This window comes from Sapajus apella, unplaced genomic scaffold, assembly GCF_009761245.1.
Source record: "Sapajus apella isolate SASKATOON/1434 unplaced genomic scaffold, GSC_monkey_1.0 scaffold86, whole genome shotgun sequence".
Lineage (NCBI taxonomy): Eukaryota > Metazoa > Chordata > Mammalia > Primates > Cebidae > Sapajus > Sapajus apella.
Genome location: NW_022437026.1, coordinates 1,660,386 through 1,682,319, shown reverse-complemented (window position 1 = coordinate 1,682,319; position 21,934 = coordinate 1,660,386). Strand labels below are relative to the sequence as shown.

General features: G+C 43.7%; 1 protein-coding gene across 8 annotated transcripts in view; it reads right to left on the bottom strand.

Annotated features, from left to right (window-relative positions):
• CCDC77 (coiled-coil domain containing 77) overlaps positions 1-19,187 on the bottom strand; it is a 40,517-nt gene extending 21,330 nt beyond the window's left edge. The window contains exons 1-6 of one of the 8 annotated variants that reach the window (XM_032254406.1): positions 18,815-19,170; positions 14,376-14,427; positions 12,159-12,337; positions 11,237-11,290; positions 7,946-8,177; positions 1,406-1,548 (exon numbers count right to left, since the gene is read on the bottom strand). In XM_032254406.1, coding sequence (XP_032110297.1) covers positions 1,406-1,548; positions 7,946-8,177; positions 11,237-11,274 — 413 coding nt within the window. In that variant the 5' untranslated portion in view covers positions 11,275-11,290; positions 12,159-12,337; positions 14,376-14,427; positions 18,815-19,170. Of the gene's footprint in view, positions 1-1,405; positions 1,549-7,945; positions 8,178-11,236; positions 11,291-12,158; positions 12,338-14,375; positions 14,581-18,814 lie in introns of those variants that run through there. The other 7 variants (XM_032254407.1, XM_032254408.1, XM_032254410.1 and 4 more) reach the window with 7 other exon arrangements.
• Positions 19,188-21,934: the final 2,747 nt, after the last annotated feature.

Here is a 21,934-nt window from a genome sequence, read left to right as displayed (position 1 = left end):
ATCACTTGGGCTTGGGAGTTGGAGACTAGCCTGGGTAACATGGCAAAACCGTGTTTCTATAAAAATTACAGAAAAAATTAGCCAGGCATGTTGGCGCACCTGTAGTCCCAGCTACTCAGGAGGCTAAGGTGGGCAGATCGCTTGAGTTCGGGAGGCAGAGGTTGCAGTGAGCTGAGATACACTGGTGGGTGAATGGATAAACAAAATGTGGTACATACATATAATGGAATGTTGTTCAGTCTTTAAAACGAGGAAAATTCTGACAGATGCTACAACATGGATGAACTCTGAAGATATTATGCTAAGTGAAATAAGTCCGATGTAACAAATACTGTATGACTCCACTTACATGAGGTACCTAGAATAGTCAAATTCATAGAGATGAAAAGTAGAATGGTGTGTGTCCCAGGGACTGGGGTAACGGGGATGCAGGAGCTACTGCTGAATGGGTACACAAGTTCAGTTTAGGAATATGAACATGTTCTAGAAATGAATGGGGGTGACAGTTGTGCAACAATGTGAACATACTTAATGCCACTGAACTGTACACTTCAGATGGCTAAAATGGTAAACTTTACGTTACATATAATTTATCCCCCGCCCCCCACTCCCAGCACACACACACAGAAGTGTACTATAGTGCAACGTGTAGTGTACTGCTCAGATTTCCCCTCAGGACCAAGATATTCATCTCCCAGGAGCTCAGTTCTTCTCTAAAAATTTCACTTGGCCCAAGGGGGCTTCCTCTCCCAAGTCTACACACCCTCCTGGGGACAGCTTGCATCCTATGACCAGTCAATGTGGGGACACAAAAGTTTGAGTCCTTTGCCACCGAAAGGCCACCCTATCCTTAGTGCTCCCTATGGGGTTGGCTAAGGCCTCTGTTACCATTGTATCTGTTTCTATTCTATCTCTGCCCAAATCTGCTCATGGCTATTATTACAGAGAGCTTCTCCCATAACTGCCCTGAAGGCAAATCTCCATCTTAGAGTCTGTTTCCTATGGATTACAACCTAAGAGAATTAATGTGGAGAAATTTATCTTTTTAAAAGTAATTTAAAGGGCAGGGCATGGTGGCTCACGCTTGTAATCCCAGCACTTTGGGAGGCTGAGATGGGTGGATCACTTGAGGCCAGGAGTTGGAGACCAGCCTGGCTGACAGGGCAAAACGCTTTGTCTACTAAAAATACAAAAATTAGCTAGGCATTGCAGTGCACACCTGTAATCCCAGCTACTCAAGAGGCTGAGGCATGAGAATCGCTTGAACCAGGAGGCAGGGGCTGCAGTGAGCCGAAATTGCGCCACTGCACTCTACCCTCGGCAACAGAGTGAGGCTGTCTCAAAAATAAATAAAGAAAGTAATTTAAAGTTATAACTCCAACCTTTCCCCTCTCCTACTTGGTACCTGATTCTCAGTCGGTCATTTTCTGAGTAGAGGCGTAAAACATGTTCCCGTTCTTGGAAGAGGCAGACCTGCATATCACTTAGAGCTTTCTGCAATTCAGCAATCTCTTCCTCTCTCTGCTGTAAATCACATTCAAGTTTATGCTGCAAAAAAACACAGTAAGATACTTGAAAGATACCGGGTTTCAATGGAGTATCACTTACGGGACAGGGAGCAGTCTATTAATGTAGAAATATTCTAAAGTAAATAATTTCACCAATACAGAATTCAAAATGACAGCAATAGGCATGTATATATAGACTGGAGTTTATTTATTTATTTGTTGAGGTCAAGTCTTATTTGTTTATTTATTCATATATACATATATATCAAGTCTCACTCTGCTGCCCAGGCTGGAGTGCAATGGCACAATCTCAGCTCACTGCAACCTCCACTTCCCAGGTGATTCTTGTGCCTCAGCCTCCCGAGTAGCTGGAATTACAGGTGCATGCCACCATGCCCAGCTAATTTTTGTATTTTTAGTAGAGACGGGGTTTCGCCATGTTAGCCAAGGCTGGTCTCAAGCTCCTGACTTCAAGTGATCCTCCCGCCTCGGCCTCCCAAAGTGCTGGGATTACAGGCATGAGCCATCGTGCATGGCCTTGACTGGCGTTTAAAAGCTACAGGATGGGTGTGAAGTTTGCACTTAACATCAAAGCTCTCATATCTTCCTTTTATGGACTATAGAATCCAGAATGCCATATGATTCACCTATTCTATCTATACTTTTTCTTTTCTTTTTTTTTTTTTTAGACAAAGAGTCTTGCTCTGTCGCTCAGGCTGGAGTGTGGTAGGATGATCTCAGTTCACTGCAACCTCCGCCTCCCAGGTTGAAGTGATTCTTCTGCCTCAGCCTCCCAAGTAGCTGAGATTATAGGTGTGCACCACCACGTCCAGCTAATTTTTGTATTTTTAGTAGAGATGGGGTTTTGCCACATTGGTCAGGCTGGCTTGAACTCCTGAGCTCAGGCAATCCACTCACCTTGGCCTCCCAAAGTGCTATAATTACAGGTGCGAGCCACACCTGGCCTATCCTCCACACTTTTTTGGTAATGTTTCCTATATCATAAGCATTATTATTACATGTAGGAAAACAAAGATGAAAAGATATGATTCCTGTCTACAGAGCTAAGGAAATTCATGGGAGAGAGCCAAATGATTAAAATAAAATAACTACTTAATGAAAGCATGCACGGTGGAATGGTGTGGGGGAAAGTGTGAAAGGAATAAAATTCGAAAATCTGTTTGGGAAGTCAAAGCACTACCACCAAAGAGCTGACACTTGACAGAGGAACAGAAGACTGTAGAGGGATAAGCAGACGGTTGGTACTCTAAGAGAGCAGGAAATAAGAACCATGACAGAGCCTGATGTTGTTAGAAAGGAAGAAAATCTCGTCACATGCTACAACATGGACAAAACCTGAGGATGTTATGCTAAGTGAAGTAAGCCAGTCACAAAAAGAAAAACTACAGATGATTTCGCTCTATTCTAGATAAATCCTGCTCTATTTCTTTTTTTTTTTTCTGAGACAGTCTTGCTCTGTCGCCCAGGCTGGAATGCAGTGGTGTAATCTCAGTTCACTGCAACCTCCACTTCCTGGGCGATTCTCCTGCCTTAGCCTCCCGAGTAGCTGGGACTACAGGTATGTGCCACCATGCCAAGCTAATTTTTGTATTTTTAACAGAGACAGGGTTTCACCACGTTGGCCAGGCTGGTCTCCAACTCCCGACCTCAGGTGATCCCCCTCAACCTCAGCCTCCCAAAGTGTTAGGATTACAGGTGTGAGCCACTGTGCCTGGCAAACACTGCTCTACTTCCAATCCATAGAAATAGTAAGTAAAATAGTGGTTACAGAGGGTGTGGGGAGAAATGAGGATCTGTTTAATGGGATGGAGTTTTGGTTTTTTAAGATGAAAAAGGTTCTGGAGATCAGCTGCACAACAACATGAATATACTTAACACACCAGGCACGGCAGATCACTTGAGGCCAGGAGTTTAAGACCAGCCTGGCCAACATGATGAAACCCCATCTCTACTGAAAAAACAAAAATCAGCTGGGTGTGGTGGCACACCCTATAATTCCAGCTACTTGGGAGGCTGAGGCACAGGAATCACTAAAACCCAGGAGGCCGAGGTTGCAGTGAGCTGAGATTGCACCACTACTGCACTCTAGCCTGGGTGAAAGAGCAAGACTCAGTCTCAAAAAAAAAAAAAATATGTGTATGTGTGTGTGTATACACACACACACACACACACACACTCTTTTAACATTACTGAACTGAACACTTAAAATTGATTAAGGTCATTAAAAATAATTTTATAAAGAAGGCTGGGCACAGTGACTCACTCCTGTAATCCCGACACTTTGGGAGGTTAAGGTACGAGGATGGCTTGAGCCCAAGGGTTCACAACCATCCTAGACTATAGAGTGAGATTCTGTCTCTGCAAAAAAATTAAAAATCTGGGCCAGGCGCAGTGGCTCACACCTGTAATCCCAGCACCTTGGGAGGCCAAGGTAGGTGGGCCATCTGAGGTCAGGAGTTGGAGACCAGCCTGGCCGACATGGTGAAATCCAGTCTCTACTAAAAATACAAAAATTGGCTCAGTGTGGTGGTGGGCACCTATAATCCCAGCTACTCAGGAGGCTGAGGCAGGAGAATTGCCTGAACCCGGTAGGCAGAGGTTGCAGTGCGCTGACATCACACCATTGCACTCCAGCTTGGGTGACAAGAGCAACACTTTGTCTCAAAATAAATAAATAATTAAATAAGCAAGCCAGGTGTGGTGGTTCACGCCTGTAATCCCAGCACTTTGGGAGGCCGAGGTGGGCAGATCACGAGGTCACAAACTAAGACCATCCCGGCCAATAAGGTGAAACCCGTCTCTACTAAAACTACAAAAAGTAGCTGGGCGTGGCAGCATGTGCCTGTAATCCCAGCTACTTAGGAGGCTGAGGCAGGAGAATTGCTTGAATCTAGGAGGCGGAGGTTGCAGTAAGCTGACATTGCACCACTGAACTTCACCCTGGTGACAGAGCTAGACTCTGTCTCTAAATAAATAAGTAAGTAAATAAGTAAATAAATAAATAAATAGCTGGCATGGTAGTACACGCCTGTAGTCCCAGCTACTTGTGAGGCTGAGGCAGGAGGATTGCTTGAGTCCAGGACTTTGAGGCTGCAGTGAGCTATGACTGCACCACTGTACTCCTGCTTGGGCAACAGAGCAAGACCTTGACTCAAAAAACAAAAAACCCAGAAGTCCACAGATACATACATAGCGTGATAAAAATGACAAGTAAATATTAACAACTGATTTGGAGAAAGGGACAGCATACAGGTCCACAGTGGAACTTACAAGGTTGGAAACACTTTTTTTGTAGAATCTGCAAAAAAAAATTAGGCTAGGCATGGTGGTTCACCCCGAGTCCCAGTAAATATATTAGAGATGCTGCATCACTGTTATCTGGCAACCAGCCCCCATCCTGAGGCTATTCAGGAGCCCAAATGGAATGAACTACATTGTAGTTCATTGTATACATACATAATGTGATAAAAATGACAAGTAAATGTCCAAAAAAAAGCCTAATAAATTTGGACAACTACAAATATTTCAGTACTGCTGAAGTGAAAAGTGTGAGGCCAACTGGGGATGTAAGAGGCCAGAGCAGGTACTGGCAAGGAAGATATTGTCTCAGTTTAAAAGCAATTCTAGAGGTGCATGAGCATCATGGCAAGAGTGATGTAGGTGTGGGAATGGATTAAGTAATATTTAGAAAGCAGTATCAATAGGACTTGCCAAATGATTTCAGTGTAGGGGGCTTGGCAGAACCGGAGGCAATGATGCCACTTACCAAGACAAAAAATAAAGAAAAAGTTACGGAATGAGGAATGAAGGGAGGTGAAATGGTGGCAGTACATGTGTGGGTGGGGAAGAGGGTACAGAAAGGAAGCTCAGGAGAAAAGTGAGTCAGGGTTAGTGATTTAATAGTCATCATCACATATGGAGTAGTGTAATATACAAGATCATTTACAGTCGAATCTGGAAGAACTCTGAGTAAGGAAGGTGAGTTCTTCATGGACATGGAGATGAGCTGACCAGAGAGGTTAGATAGAAATCATGAAAGAAAAATGACACAGAAATCAAGAAAGGAAGAAAATTTTAGAAAAGGAGAGGTCAAAAGTGACAAACCCTGCAAAGGGCAAAAAAAGAAGAGATAAGTTTGGCAAAGAGGTACCTGGAGACCACAGAAGGCACAGTTTTAGGGGCATGGCAAGGACAGAGACGAAACTGCAGTCGAGAAATTTCCCATTCAGTGAATGGGAATGTTAAATGATTGTGGAAGTGTGACTGGGAAAAGAAAGAGCCATTTATATAAAAAGAGTAGCTAGAGAGAGAAGCACAATGAAGGAACAGTTTTTAATTTTTCTCTTAAGTTGGAAAAAACTTGAGTATGTTTATATACTGAGAAGAAAAAGCTAACGTCACGAAAGAAGTTAAAAATACAACAGTAAGTGGAGAAAAATGATGGAGCAGGGTTTCTCAGGAGGAAAAAGGGATGAGGGCTACAGTAGGCATGGGATTAATCCAGCTCAAACAGGCAAAGATGCCTTGTTCCTGAAGCAATAAGAAGATGGTCAGAAAGGTGACTACAGGTCCGGTGCTGTGGCTAACACCTGCAATCCCAGGACCTTGTTAGGCTGAGGTGGGAGGATTGCTTGAGCCCACGGGTTCAAGACCAGCCTGGGCAACACAGGGAGATCACGTCTCTACAACACATTTCTTTTTTTTGAGACAGGGTTTCAATCTGTCACCCAGGCTGGAGTGCAGTGGCGTGATCTCAGCTCACTGCAACCTCTGCCTCCCAGGTTCAAGCGATTCTCTGGCATCAGCCTCCTGAGTAGCTGGGACCACAGGCACCTGCCACCATGCCTGGCTAATTTTTTTCTATTTTTAGTAGAGACGGGGTTTCACCATGTTAGCCAGGATGGTCTAATCTCCTGACCTCATGATGCGCCCACCTCAGCCTCCCAAAGTGCTGGGATTACAGGCATGAGCCACTGCGCCCAGCCTCTACAACAAATTTTTTAAAAATTAGCGGGGCATGGTGGCGTGTGCCTGTAGTCCCAGCTGCTCAGGAGGCTGAGTGCAGGAGGATCACTTGCGCCCAGAATTTAAAGGCTGCAGTGAGCCATGATTGTGCCACTGTCCTCCAGCCTGGGTGACAAGACCCTGTCTCAAAAAGCAAAAAACCAAACAAACAAAAACCAACCAAAGAAAAATGAAAGGAAAGAAGATGGATATGGAGGGACTAACTGTGTGTAGACGAGCAGGAAGGATGCTGAGAGAGGAGCACTAAGAAGGGGTTGCAGGCTGGAGGTGAGGGTATGACACAGATGTGGAAGGAGAGGAAACCCAGTATGGACAGGTAAGAAAACTGTTATATAGTGGTTGAGGGTACTGCTGAATTTGTTTACATACTGATTGTTCTGTGACCTTTCTACAATAGTGTTCTCAATCAGGAGTGACTTTGCACATACATACACCCATTCCAGAAATATCTGGCAATGTCTGGAGAATTTTTTTTTTCTTTTTTGAGACAGAGTATTCCTCTGTCGTCAGGCTGGAGTGCAGTGGCGCAGTCTCGGCTCACTGCAACCTCTGCCTCCCAGGTTCAAGTGATCCTTCCGCCTCAGCCTCCCGAGTAGCTGGGACTACAGGTGCATGCCACCACGCCAGGCTAATTTTTATAGTTTTAGTAGAGACGGGGTTTCACCATGTTGGCCAGGATGGTCTCGATCTCTTGACCTCGTGATCCACCCGCCTTGGCCTCCCACAGTGTAGAGATTACAGGCGTGAGCCACCATGCCAAGCCTTGATTGTTGCAGCTGGGGGTGTTGTGCTACTGGCATCTAGTGGGTAGAGGCCAGGGATGCTGCTAAACATCCTGTCATGCACAGGACAACCCCTCACAACAAAGAATCATTCAGGCCAAAATGTCAATAATGCTGAGGTCAAAAAATCCTGCTATAGGAGAAAAGGTGGCAGAAAACTGGATGACCCCACAGCTACGTTTTTGCTATACAGGTGGAGCAAAAGAATTAATTGAGCAAGGGGTCATTTACAGGCAGTGCAGTTACTACCAAAGTAAAGTATCATGGGGTTTAGGTTTGAAGGACATGATGTCAGAGCTGTATATGGCACTTAGAAAACCGAAAAGTCAGGAAGCTATGAAGGTAACAAAGAAGTTAAGGACTAGTCAGGTATAAGATGAAAGAATTACAAGTATAAGAAATACAAAGATATCAGAATTTAAGATTTTAGAAGAGCAGTTTTGGGGGTTATGATCCAAGGAGGGCCTGAAAGGCAGGTAGCTGGGCTGGGGAATAAAAAGGGAATAGTTTTATAAAACATCTGCTTATGATACAAGCTGGTACCTCTATAGCATCTCTAATTAATGAAGACTTCATCAGAGTTCAAAAACGTGTGCATTGTCTCTTTACCTGTACTTCACAAGTTTCTTTGTAGAGTTCCAGTTTCTTCAATAAGTCCTCATTTTCTGCCTCACACTCAGCCATCTTCTTTTGATAATATTCAAAGAGCTCCTTAGACGGACAGAGTTTGGCCAGGCGATCTTCTAGGGAAGGCAAGGGGGTTGACTCCGGTGAATCTGCCATTCCCCTCCTCTTGGTGGAATCACTGATGGCAACACCACGTTTGGAGACAACTGTTCGCCTGAGTGAAATTAGAAAGGAAATATTTATCATACTCCCTGAAAGTTTATAACTTTCTAAATAAAAGGGGGTTCTGTGTTCCTAAAGTGCTTATAATTAAGGTGCTCATAAATTTGAAAGTTTGGCCAGGCATAGTGGCTCATGCCTGTAATCCCAGCACTTTAGGAGGCCAAGGTGGGAGAATCACTTGAGCCCAGGAGTCCAAGACCAGCCTGAGAAATACAGTGAAACCTTGTCTCTATTTAAAAAAAAAAAAAAAAAAAATCTTGAAAGTTTGATATTACAGGATAGTAAATAATTTTATTAATTATCTTCCAAGTACTACTGGTTTAAAGCTAAATTCAAAATACAAGTTAGAACCAGGAATGGTGGCACAGCTGAGTAGCTGAGCAGTCCCAACTACTCAGAGGGCTGAGGTGGGAGAACTGCTTGAGCCCAGGAGTTCCAGTCCACCCTGGGCAACACAGCAAGAACCTGTCTCTAAAAAAGTAAAAGTAAAATACATTAGAGACTAAAGAAATAATTTTAAAAAATAGAATATAGGCCGGGTGTGGTGGCTCACACCTGTAATCCCCACACTATGGGAGGCCGAGGTGGACGGATCATGAGGTCAGGAGTTTGAGACCAGCCTGGTCAACATGGTGAAACCCTGTCTCTACTAAAAATACAAAAACTAGCCGAGCACGGTGGCGTGTGCCTGTAATCCCTGTTGGAGGCTGAGGCAGAAGAATCGCTTGAACCCTGGAGCAGAGGTTGCAGTGAGCCAAGATCACGCCCGGCACTTCAGCCTCGCGACAGAACAAGACTCTGTCTCAAAAAAAAAAGAATATAAACTAAATGAGACCATGTAGTAACAATTAGAAAATGCAGTACTATAAGACACACTGCAGGCCAGGCACAGTGGCTCATGCTTGTAATCCCACCAGTTTGGGAGGTCAAGGCAGGCAGATTACTTGAGGTCAGGAGTTCAAGACCAGCCTGGCCAACAGAGTGAAACCCAGTCTCTACTAAAAATACAAAAATTAGCTGGGCGTGATGGTGCATACCTGTAATCCCAGCTACTTGGGAGGCTGAGGCAGGAGAGTTGCTTGAACCCAGGAGGCAGAGGTTGCAGTGAGCCGAGATTGCACCACTGCACTCCAGCTTGGGTGACAGAGCAAGGCTCTCTCAAAAAACAAAACAAAGAAAAAACAAAAAAAGGCAAATTGCAGGCCACACGCAGTGGCTCATGCCTGTAATCCCAGCACTTTGGGAGGCTAAGGCAGGTGGATGGCCTGAGATCAGGAGTTTGAGACTAGCCTGACCAACATGGTGAAACCCCATCTCTGCTAAAAGTATAAAAAGGAGGCAGGTGTGGTGGTGCACGCCTGTAATCTCAGCTACTTGGGAAGCTGAGGCAGGAGAATCGCTTGAACCTGGGAGGTGGAGGTTGCAGTGGGCCAAGATTGCGCAATTACACTCCAGCATGGACAACAAGAGTGAAACTCCACCTCAAAAAAAAAAAAAAAAAAAAAAGGCCATGCATGGTGTCTCATGCTTGTAATCCCAGCATTTTGGGAGGCCAAAGTGGGCAGATCATGAGGTCAGGAGTTTGAAACCAGCCTGACTAACATGGTGAAACCCCATCTCTACCAAAAATACAAAAATTAGCCGGGTGTGATGGCATGCGCCTGTAGTCACAGCTACTCAGGAGGCTGAGGCAGGAGAATCGCCTGAACCTGGGAGTTGGAGGTTGAGGCGAGATCATGCCACTGCACTCCAGCCTGGGCAACAAGAGCAAAACTATGTCTCAAAAAAAAAAAAGGGTGGTCATGAAATTTTTGTTTGTTTGCTTCTAGCAAACAAGACATGAGCTAAAACAATGGAAGTGAGAAAACAAATAGTACAGAAGAAGAGTAACCCTCATGTGAAAATAAATCCAGCTTGGTTGTCTGCAATTTACAACATAACAAAACAGACAGCAGAGTGAAGAAACTATACCAGAAGCTCTGAGTTGTAGTTAATACATGTGCTTTCTTCTAATAAATAAGCATGAAGATATTAAAATTTGTCAACTTGTATGAAGAAAACCTTAGATATCTTCCTAATCGTTAAAAACTTGTGAGAGAAATACTATCTTACTTAATTTTTTTTTTTTTTTTTTTTTGTGTGATGGAGTCTTGCTCTATTGCCCAGGCTGGAGTGCAATGGTGTGATCTCAGCTCTGCAACCTCTGCCTCCTGAGTTTAAGCAATTCTCCTGCCTCAGCCTTCCGAATAGCTGGGATTTCAGGCGCACGCCACCATGCCTGGCTAATTTTTGTATTTTTTTGGTAGAGACGGGGTTTCACCATGCTGGCTAATCTCAAACACCTGACCCTGTGATCTGCCTGCCTCAGCCTCTCAAAGTGCTGGGATTACAGGTGTGAGCCACAGTGCTCAGCCTACTTAACAGTTCATATTTTTTTTTTTTTTTTGAGATGAAGTCTTGCTCTGTCACCCAGGCTGAGTGCAGTGGCACGATCTAGGCTCATTGCAACTTTCACCTCCTGGGTTTAAGTGATTCTCCTGCCTCAGCCTCCCGAGCAGCTTAGATTATAGGTGCCTGCCACCACGCCTGGCTAATTTTTGTATTTTTAGTAGATGTAGGGTTTCACCATGTTGGCCAGGCTGGTCTTGAACTCTTGACCTAAAGTGATCCACCCATCTTGACCTCCCAAAAGTACAGGGATTATAGGTGTGAGCCACTGCGCCCAGCCAACATTTCATATTTTCTAAAAGGGGTTGTCTCAGGCTGGGAGCAGTGGCTTATGCCTGTAATCCCAACACTTTGGGAAGCTGAGGCAGGAGGATTGCTTGAGCCCAGGAGGTCAAGGCTGCAATGAGCTATGATTGCACCACTGCACTCCAACCTGGGCAACAGAGTGAGACTCTGTCTCAAAAAAAAAAAAAGAAAAAGAAAAAAAAAAAAAGTTAGGAAGTATGTTTCCAATACCTTTCCAGTTCCTATGCTAACTAAGACTAAGGCTATACAAGTCTTGATTTCTTACTTTAACAAGTTGAAAACAAGCAAATGTCTTACTTTCTGCAGACAGGGGTGTGTGTTGGGGTAAAGTTCATGCTGTCTTTTTCACACCTATCAAATACACAAAAATTCATAATGAGGGGCCAAGAACAGAAAAATAAAAACAGTACAGGATGTATAGACTATTTCCCTCTTCAGCATCATCATATTTGCATCTTGGAAAGAACTTAATGTTTTAAAATGTAGTTTTCTTTAAAGTGTCTCCAAATCCTGAAATTCATGCCTTTTGAATTTTCAAAAGGTACTCCTCATAATTATTTTCAAATAAAAATCAGAATGGTATTAAATATTTAAATGGATAAGCATACAAAGGAAAAAAGGTCTCCCTGTTATCTGCAACAATGAAAAACAAATCCAATCTTTTCCTCGAAGTTATAGGATAGGAGAGGGAGATGCAGAGAAGTCTCTAATAAGCAAGAAACAGTACATACAGTCAGGTGCAGTGGTCCACACCTATAGTCCCTGCTACTCATGAGGCTGAGGAGGGAGGATCATTTGAGCCCCGGGGTTCGAGGCCAGCCTCAGCAACATATTGACTTACCCTGCTCCACTCCCCTCTCCAAAGAAGGAAGTAGTAAATGGAAATTAAGGTAGAGTACCCACTATATCGAATTTAAAACAAATACAAAGCCATTGATGTTATCTTTATTTCACATGCTTTCTCTAGCATCTTGAGCAAAAGAAAAAAAATTACATATAAACTTTAAAAGTCTCTTCACAATCTCCATCTCAGTTCATAATGCAAGATCTTGAGCTCCTGTACTTTAAACGACCTTATTATAGAAATTTTCGTGGGGAGGGATAACATGGGGAGAAATGCCAGATTTAGTATGTACCTGAAGTAAAATAAATAAATTAAAAAAAAAAAAAAGAAATTTTCAGGAATATAAACCTCACGGCTAGAAAGGGAATATCATACCATGTTACATGACTGACAGGGGACGGGGGGCGGAGAGGGGAAGAGAGGATGATTTTTTACTGCTTTGGTGAAAGCTTTCTTATCAAGCATGCTCTGTCACTCACTTCTGATTCTAAGCAAGTCAGATGATGTTCCGTTATGTTCTTCTACCTGGTATAATCTGCTTAAAATCTTCAGTCCTTTGGGAAAGAATTTTGTGAAAAAGTATCAAAAGAGATCATTGCCATTGTTACTTCCATACAACATTTTCCTGCTCAGAACCCCACAGTGCCTCTCTCCCTGATGCCTTCAAAGTTTTCTTTGTTTGGCTTCCAGGGAACCTCTTCCCTTTCCTTACCGGTCATTACTCATTGCTTTGGTGATCTCCTGAAGTCTCGCGGCTTTAAATAGCATATACACATTAATGGTTTTCAAATTGATGCCTCAGTCCTTACTCTGCCCTCTGCTCTGGACTCACACACCTAACTGCCTACTCCGTCTTTCCACGTGGATGTCTAGCAGGTTTCCCAAGCTTGCCAAGTGTAAAACTGAGCTCCTGATACCTACCTCCCACCACCAAAACTTGCTCTTCTCTTAGAATTCTACATTCCAGTAAATACTAATTCTATGCTGCCAGTTGTTTATGACAAACAAACACACATGGCTGGAGAAATTTTACTCCTCTCTTTGTCTTCCATGTCACACACACCCATTAGCAAATCCTGCTAGCTAGCACATCAAAACATCTAGTATCTGACAACTACTTATCACCTATGCCCTCATTGCCCTGGTTCAGCCGTTTTTTGCTTTTTTTTTTTTTTTTTATATACAGGGTCTTGCTCTGTCACCCACGTTGGAGTCCAATGGTGCAATCTTGGCTCACTGCCACCTCCACCCCCCCGGGGTTCAAGTGATTCTCCTGCTTCAGCCTCCCTCTGGAGTAGCTGGGATTACAGGCACAGGCCACCAAGCCCCAGTAATTTTTGTATTTTTAGTAGAGATGGGGTTTCACCATATTGGTTAGGCTGGTCTTGAACTCCTGACCTCAGGTAATTCACCCACCTTGGTCTCCCAAAGTGCTGGGATTATAGGCGTGAGTCACCACATTCTGCCCCCATTCCACTTTCAACCTCATCCCTTACAGTATATTCTCAACACATTAATATATGTATCAAAGCACAAAACTGCCCTGCTCAAAAGCCTCCAATGCCTTTCATCTTACTCAGAACGTCAAGGTCTTTAAAATTGGCTACAAGGTCCTATGTGATCTGGCCAACCCCATTACTTCTGTGACCTCACCTACTACTCTTCTTGTTCACTGCTGCAAAAACACTGGCTTCTTTGCTGTTCTTCAAACACAGGCACGCTTCTACTTCAGAGTCCCTATACCCGTGTAGTTCTCTTTGCTATGATGTTCTTTCCTCATTTATCTATGTGGCTTACTCCCTTCTCCTCCTTCAGAGCTAAAATGTCACTTCCTTGATGAAGTCTTTTCTGACCACTCCACCACCCTCATCCATCTTCTCTGCTTTACTTTTCTCCATAACATTTATAACCTTGGCTGGGTGAAGTGGCTCACTCCTGTAATCTCAGCACTTTGAGAGGCCACGGCAGATAAGACTGCTTGAGTCCAGGAGTTTGAGGCCAGCCCGGGCAACATGGCAAAACCCTGTTTCTACAGAAAATTAGCCAGATGTGGTGGAATGTGCCTGTAGTCCAGTTAAATGGGAGGCTATGGCAGGAGGATCACCTGCACTGGGAGGCCAAGGCTGCAGTGAGCCATAAGCATGCCATTGCAGTCCAGCTTGGGTGACAGAGAGAAGAAAAAAGGTCAAACACTTATAACCATCTATCTAATATTTAATGTCTGTCTCTCCACACTGTAATATGCAAACTCACTAACGGCAGGGGTTTTTGTCTATTATGTTGTTTATTGCTGTATTCCTAGTAACTTAAATAGTGCCTGGCTCATAAGTACTTAATAAATATTTACTGAACACACACATGACACACACATACACACACACACACACACACACACATTAATTCTCAATATGAATCTGAAAGACTATTAAACATCCTTTTCTTCTGCTGGCCAGTCTACTGAATCTAGCTAAAAAATCTGTTTCTGGTTCTCTCATCCCATTTGCTTTCTTCTACAGCCAACCCTTCAAATATGCCATCTTTATTCTTCTAATTCTCTCCTTTAAAATGATTACTCTCCTCCTCCAAACCCACCTCCTTCCAAAATACTTCTCCAGATTGGGCCAATTTGCCTCGTCTAAATATCCTAGAAAATAAAAATTATTGGATTGGCATGGTAGGATTATGGGTAACATATTTTTTTTAAAATAGCTTTATGGAAATTTAATTTGTATATGCCATTAAATTCATTCAAATGAGTGAATTTATACAATTCAATGATTTTTAGTATATTCACAGATATTTCTGGACTTTCCTATAAATGGAATCATTTAGTATATGGTCTTTTGTGACTGGCTTCTTTCACTTAGCATAATGTTTTGAAGGTTCAACTATGTTGCACCATGTATCAGTACTTCATCTCTTTTTGCGGTTGAATAAAATTCCATTGTATGGATATGGATGACAATTTAAAGCTAAATTTCACTGTGCCAAAACCATTTAAAACTAATTTGAAAGCCGGGCGCGGTGGCTCAAGCCTGTAATCCCAGCACTTTGGGAGGCTGAGGCGGGTGGATCATGAGGTCAAGAGATCGAGACCCTCCTGGTCAACATGGTGAAACCCCGTCTCTACTAAAAATACAAAAAATTAGCTGGGCATGGTGGTGTGTGCCTGTAACCCCAGCTACTCAGGAGGCTGAGGCAGGAGAATTGCCTGAACCCAGGAGGCGGAGGTTGCGGTGAGCCGAGATCGCGCCATTGCACTCCAGCCTGGGTAACAAGAGTGAAACTCCGTCTCAAAAAAAAAAAAAAAATAAAAACTAATTTGAGGCCAGGTGCAGTGGCTCACGCCTGTAATCCCAGCACTTTGGGAGGCTGAGGTGGGCAGATTGCCTGAGCTCAGGAGTTCAAGACCAGCCTGGGTAACACAGTGAAACCCCGTCTCTACTAAAATACAAAAAAATTAGCCAGGCGTGGTGGTGTGCACCTGTAGTCCCAGCTACTCGGGAGCCTGAGGCAGGAGAACTGCAAGAAACCAGGAAGCAGAGGTTGCAGTGAGCCAAGATCGCACCACTGCACTCCAGCCTGGGCGACAGAGCAAGACTCTGTCTCAAAAAAAAAAAAAAGAGTAATTTGAAACTTTAAGAAGAGTCTTCTAACAACCTGCAGCCCTCTTCTACTTCATAGTGACTGTCCTCACTATTGCACACGTCCACAAATAAAGGTGTCTACGCCCACCTCTCTGGCTGCAAGACCGGGTCTTGCTATGTTGCCTAGGCTGGCCTTGAACTCCTGGACTCAAACAATCCTCCTGTCTCGGCCTTCCAAAGTGCTGAGATTACAGGTATGAGCCACTGAGCCAGGCCTCGCGCTTCTACTATGACATCTAACCAAACTCTTATTGGTCAGCAGATCCAGCTTAATAAATTCAATTGCTCTTTTCTGTTTCTATCCTCCTTCATCCGACAGTTACTCCTTCACTTGTATGGTTAATTCAATAGTGCCAACTACCCTTTATTAATTAATTTATTTATTTATTTATTTATTGAGATGGAGTCTTACTCTGTCACCCAGACTAGAGTTCAGTGGCATGATCTTGGCTCACTGCAACCTCCACCTCCCGGGTTCAAGTGATTCTCCTGACTCAGCTGGGATTACAGGCGCCTGCCACCACAGCTGGCTAATTTTTTGTACTTTTAGTAAAGACCGGGTTTCGGTATGTTGGCCAGGCTGGTCTCGAACTCCTGACATCAGATGATCTAACCGGCCTCTGCCTCCCAAAGTGTTGGGATTACAGGCATGAGTCACTGTGCCTGGTAGTGCCAACTACCCTTTAAAAATACATTGCTAGGCCGGGCGCGGTGGCTCAAGCCTGTAATCCCAGCACTGTGGGAGGCCAAGGCGGGTGGATCACGAGGTCAAGAGATCGAGACCATCCTGGTCAACATGGTGAAACCCCGTCTCTACTAAAAATACAAAAAAAAATTAGCTGGGCATGGTGGCGCGTGCCTGTAATCCCAGCGACTCAGGAGACTGGGGCAGGAGAATTGCCTGAACCCGGGAGGCGGAGGTTGCGGTGAGCCGAGATCGCGCCATTGCACTCCAGCCTGGGTAACAAGAGTGAAACTCCGTCTCAAAAAAAAAAAAAAAAAAAAAAAATACATTGCTTTGGCTGGGCATGGTGGCTCACATTTGTAATTCCAACACTTTGGGAGGCCAAGGCCAGCAGATTGCTTTAGCCCAGGAGTTAAGCCTGGGTAACATGGCAAGAACCCATCTCTACAAAAAATTTAAAAATTAGCGGGGCACTGTGGCACGTCTGTAGCCCCAGCTGCTTGGTGTGAGGGTCACTTCAGCTTGGGGGTTCGAGGCTGCAGTGAGCAGTGATTGTGCCACTGCAGTCTAACCTGGACAACAGAGCAAGTCCCTTCTCAAAAAAAATTAAAATAGGCTGGGTACGGTGGCTTATGCCTATAATCTCAGTACTTTGGGAGGTCAATGTGAGTGGATCGCTAGAGGTCAGGAGTTCAAGAGCAGCCTGGGCAACATGGTGAAACCCTGTCTCTACAAAAATTACAGTATTAGCTAGGTGTGGTGGCATGTGCCTGTAGCGTCAGCTATTCAGGAGTCTGAGGCAGGAGGACTGCTTGAGCTTGGGAGGCAGAGGCTACACTGGGCTGAGATTGCCCCACTGGTCTCCAGCCTGGGCAACAGAGTGAAACCTTTTCTGAAAATAATAATAATAATAATAAATATTGCTTTGTAGTTGAGACAGTGGGCTCTGAAATCAGACTAGGGATTGAGTCAAAGCCCTGCCTCTTATTAGTGGTGTACCTCAGGCAAGTTACTTCTGTGTCATAGGTTGGTGTATTAAATGATGTAATGAATATAGAGCCAAGTGACAGTGTTTGACACATATATATGCACTCAATAAAGGCGGACTATTATTGACAGTTTACTCTCTTGTTCAAAAGGTTCTGTCTTCAACTTTACCATTTCCTCTAACCATTTATTTGGGAACATCATTATTTCTCCTGTTTTTATGACTATCACTTTTTTTTTTTTTTGAGACGGAGTCTCGCTCTGTCGCCGAGGCTGGAGTGCAATGGCTCCTGGGCTCACTGCAACCTCCCCTTCCAGGGTTCAAGCAATTTCTGCCTCACTCTCCCAAGTAGCTGGGACTACAAGCACATGCTACTATGCCCGGCTAATTTTTGTATTTTTTTTTTTTTTTTTTAGTAGAGACAGGGTTTCACCATGTTGGCCAAACTGATCTCTAACTCCTGACCTCATAATCTGCCCGCCTCAGCCTCCCAAAGTGCTGGGATTACTTACACCTTGCTGGCCTATTAATTCTATCATCTAAAACACTAGAGTAAGCAACAATTACATGTTGAATAAATAAATGCCATCTTTTTCAAGCTCTTAATTTGAATTAACAAAAACATACTGGATATTTTCACCTATAGTCTCACTAGTGCATGAAATGTTTAACTTAAAAAAGAAATCACTCAGTTTTCTTTTTAGCACCTCAAAGCTAACACATCATCTTTTTCATCCAAATGTGCCCCTTCTATGTTCCTATTTTAGTTACTAATTCAGCGTTTCCAAGCAACCTGGAGCTGGCAACTTAAATTCGTCATTTGATTACTCATTCTCCTGAACCTCCTGACCATATGAATATCTTATATATTTTATCTGCAAAATGACCATGTTAATTCAGAATCTCAATACTTCCTACCCACATCACTACAACAGCTTATGGTTCAACCTACTCCTTTCCTCTCCTGGACCATTTTCTTTAATAAAATTCATCAGTAACACCTCATAGCCTAAAGCATTAAATCAAACTTGTTAGCCTAAAATTCATGGCTTTCTGAATAAGGGTCAAACCTATCTTTCCCCCCTTATTTCCCTCTACTCCCCTAAATGTACCGTTTCCAGATAACGTCACCGCCTCTATACCTTTGTTTATGAGCTTCCCTCTAGCTGGAACACAGCTCTCTCAACAACCCGCATAATCTCAGTTAACAAAATCTAGTCTGTACATGAAAACTCATCTTAAATACCACCTCTTTCATCTCTTTCCTGAGTCTCTCCATTCAAAATGATTTAGCAAAAATGATCTACCTGCAAAAGAACTGCCTTTGAAATTCTCTACAATTAAACATATGAGAGTTCTTTATTGCTATCTTTTCTCCCAGGATGGCATACATTCCCTGCAGATAGAAACCGTGTTACTCTTCATTGCCTCTCCCAAAACAATGCCCTTGTTTATAGGTAAATTAACGGGTTTCAGCTAGCTTCTATGCACCTATCTCTGATATCCTTGCTTAGGTACACTCTTATAGCTTGTCTATTAACAATTAACATTTGTGTAGCACTTTGAATTTTTTTCTTTTAGCCATGTAACAACCTGTGGAATTTATTTGATTTATTCCCACAACTGTTAAGTATTTTTATTATCCCTTATTTTACAAATGAGGATAATTGAAGCTTAGACCAGCGTGGGGTGAACGTATACAGGAACCCACCTCCAGGACGTCCGAATCTTGTACTCCTTTTTCCAATTCATCCCATTCTCGACTCCCTCACTGCTCCAGGTCCCAACCCTCCAGCACTCGCGAGGTCTCTCCCTTTGCAGATTCGAACTTTCCTCTCCCTGTCCCCAGCACCTCCACAGACCCCAAATTCCAGGCCCACGTCCCTCTCCTCTGCACTGCTTCCGCAGTTATTTCTCCCTCATCAGATTTTCTTCCCAAGACCTCTTCCCTAATCCCTTCACCCCAAACTCGAAACTCTATACTCACGACACGCTTAAGTCTCCGAGTCAGGGAACTCAACTGAAAAATAAAAGTCAAACCAAGGAGCGTCGCGGCGCCACTGAACGTTCCTGAATCTGTCCAATCGCGCAGCAGCTTACACGGCCCTTTAGAACACGCACCAATGGGAAGGGCCTTCACACAGAGGCCAACCCCATCTCGCCCCTCCTCGCGGTGTTCCTAGCCGCGCAGTGGTCGCTGGGAAGTGTAGTTTTTTTTCTGCTCGCCGCTCCGCCGGGCGGCGATGTAGCTGGGCTGCAACCCGCTCCTCCAGGTACGGGTAGTGTGATGTTTGGGGTCAGAAGGCACCACTTCTGGTCACCCCCACTTAGGGTTGCTCAACTGCTTTGAGCTCAGGTACTTCCGTGTTCATAGTGCATATAGGTTGTAATTTCCAAGCTTGTCAAGAAGATAACGATTCTAAGAAAAATTTCTTCTTCCGTGACCTGGTGGTCTAGAGCCAGGATAGGACCTGAGGTTCAGTTTCTACGGTCAGGGGATTATGTATTCAAATTGTACTGTTTGTTCCATAGCAGACACTGCTTCCTTTTCCGGAGACATGTAAAACAATGGGCTTTAATCATCAAAGTAAGTTCAAAATCCATTATGGTCTCATCTTTCTGGAAAGGAAGGTGTAAAGGTCGGGGAAGAGGCACTTTCGTCTCAGAATTGCAGCTACTAGTATGGAAAAGCTGGGGCCCTTCACTAGTATGATGAGTCCTAAGGATGTCTAAATGAAACGTGCATCTGCTACAGGCTTGCTTTCCTTTATTGCGTTTCACAGATAACTGTTTTTACAAATGGAAGGTTTGTGGCCACTGCATAGAACCAAATCTGTCTGCGCCATTTTTCCTACAGCACATGCTTACTATGTGTCTCTGTGCCACATTTGGGTAATTTTCACACTATTTCAAACTTTTTCATAATTATCGTATATGTTATGCTGATCTGTTATCTTTTTATTACTATTGCAATTGTTTAGAAGCACCATGAACCGTGCCCATATAAGATGGCAAACTTAATTCATAAATGTTATGGATGTTTTGACTGCTCCACAGACCGGCAGTCTCCCTTCTTTTCTCCTTCTCTTCCTGCCTCCTTATTCCTGTGATACAACAATATTTAAATTAGACCATTAGCAACCCTACAGTGGGGTTCAAGTGGAAGGAAGAGTCACACATCTCTCACTTTAAATAAAAAGCTGAAAATGATTAAGCTCAGTGAAGAAGGCATGTTGAAAGCCGAGACAGCATGAAAGCCAGTCTTCTTGCACCAAACAGCTAAGTTGTGAATGCAAAGGAAAAGTTTTTGAAAGAAATTAAAAGTGCTACTCCACTATATACACAAATGATAAGAAAGTGAAACAGATATTGTTGATATAGAGAAAGTTTGAGTGATCTGGATAGAAGATCAAACCAGCCACAACATTCCCTCAAGTCAAAACCTAATGTGGAGCCCTAACTCTTCAATAAGGAGAAGGTTGAGACAGGTGAGGCAGCTGCAGAAAAAAAGGTGGAAGCTAGTGAGGTTTAAGGGAAGGAGCTATTTCCATAACTTAAAAGTGCAAGCTGAAGCAGCAAGTGCTGCTGTAGATGCTGCAGCAAGTTATTCGGAAGACCTAACTAAGGTAATTGATTAAGGTTGCTACACTAAACAACAGACTTTCAATGTATATGAAACAGCCTTTCATTGGAAGAAGATGCTAGTACTTTCATAGCTAGAGAGAAGTCAATGCCTGGCTTCGCAGCTTCTAAGAACAAACTGACTCTCATGTTCTTAGAGTCAGGGGGGCTAATGCAGCTGGTGACTCTAAGTTGAAGCCAGTGTTCATTTACCTCCCCCAAATCCTAGAGCCCTTAACAATTATGCTAGATAGCCAGGCGCGGTGGCTCATGCCTATAATCCCAGCACCTTGAGAGGCTGAGGCAGGCAGATCACCTGAGATCCGGAGTTTGAGACCAGCCTGACCAACATGGAGAAACCCCCTCTCTACTAAAAATACAAAATTAGCCAGGTGTGGTGTCGCATGCCTGTAATCCCAGCTACTCGGGAGGCTGAGGCAGGAGAATTGCTGGAACCGGGGAGGAAGAGGTTGTGGTGAGCCGAGATCACGCCATTGCACTCCAGCCTGGGTAACAAGAGTGAAACTCCATCTCTCTCACACACACAAAAAGAAATATATTTCATAAGGCTATAGCTGCCAGAGATAGTGATTTCTCTGATGGATCTGTGCAAAGTAAATTGAAAACCTTCTATTCTAGATGTCCTTAAGAACATGTGTGACTTGGCCTGGTGAGGTGGCTCACACCTGTAAACCCAGCACTTTGGAAGGCCGATGTGGGTGGCTCACTTAAGGAGTGTGTGACAAGCCTGGAAAACATTGAAAAACCTTGTCTCTACACACACACAAAATACAAAAACTAGCCAGGTGTGGTGGTATGCACCTGCTACTTGGGAGACTGAGGTGGGAAGATTGCTTGAGCCTGGGAGACCGAGTTTGAAGTGAGCCAAAATTGTGTCACTGCACTTCAGCCTGGGTGACAGAGCAAGACCATGTCTCAAAAAAAAAAAAAAAAAAAAAAAAAGTAAAAGTATATTTAATGAAGAAATTAAAAAAAAAAACATTTGTGACTTATGGGAGGAGGTTAGAATATCAATAATAACAGGAGTTTGGAAGAAGTTAATCTCAATCCTCTTGGATGTGTTTGAGGGGCTCAAGACTTCATGGAAGAAATAATTGCAGATGCTGTGGAAGTAGCAAGAGAACTAGAATTGGAAGTGGAGCCTGAAGATGTGACGGAATTGCTGCAGTCTGTATGGATGAAGAGTTGC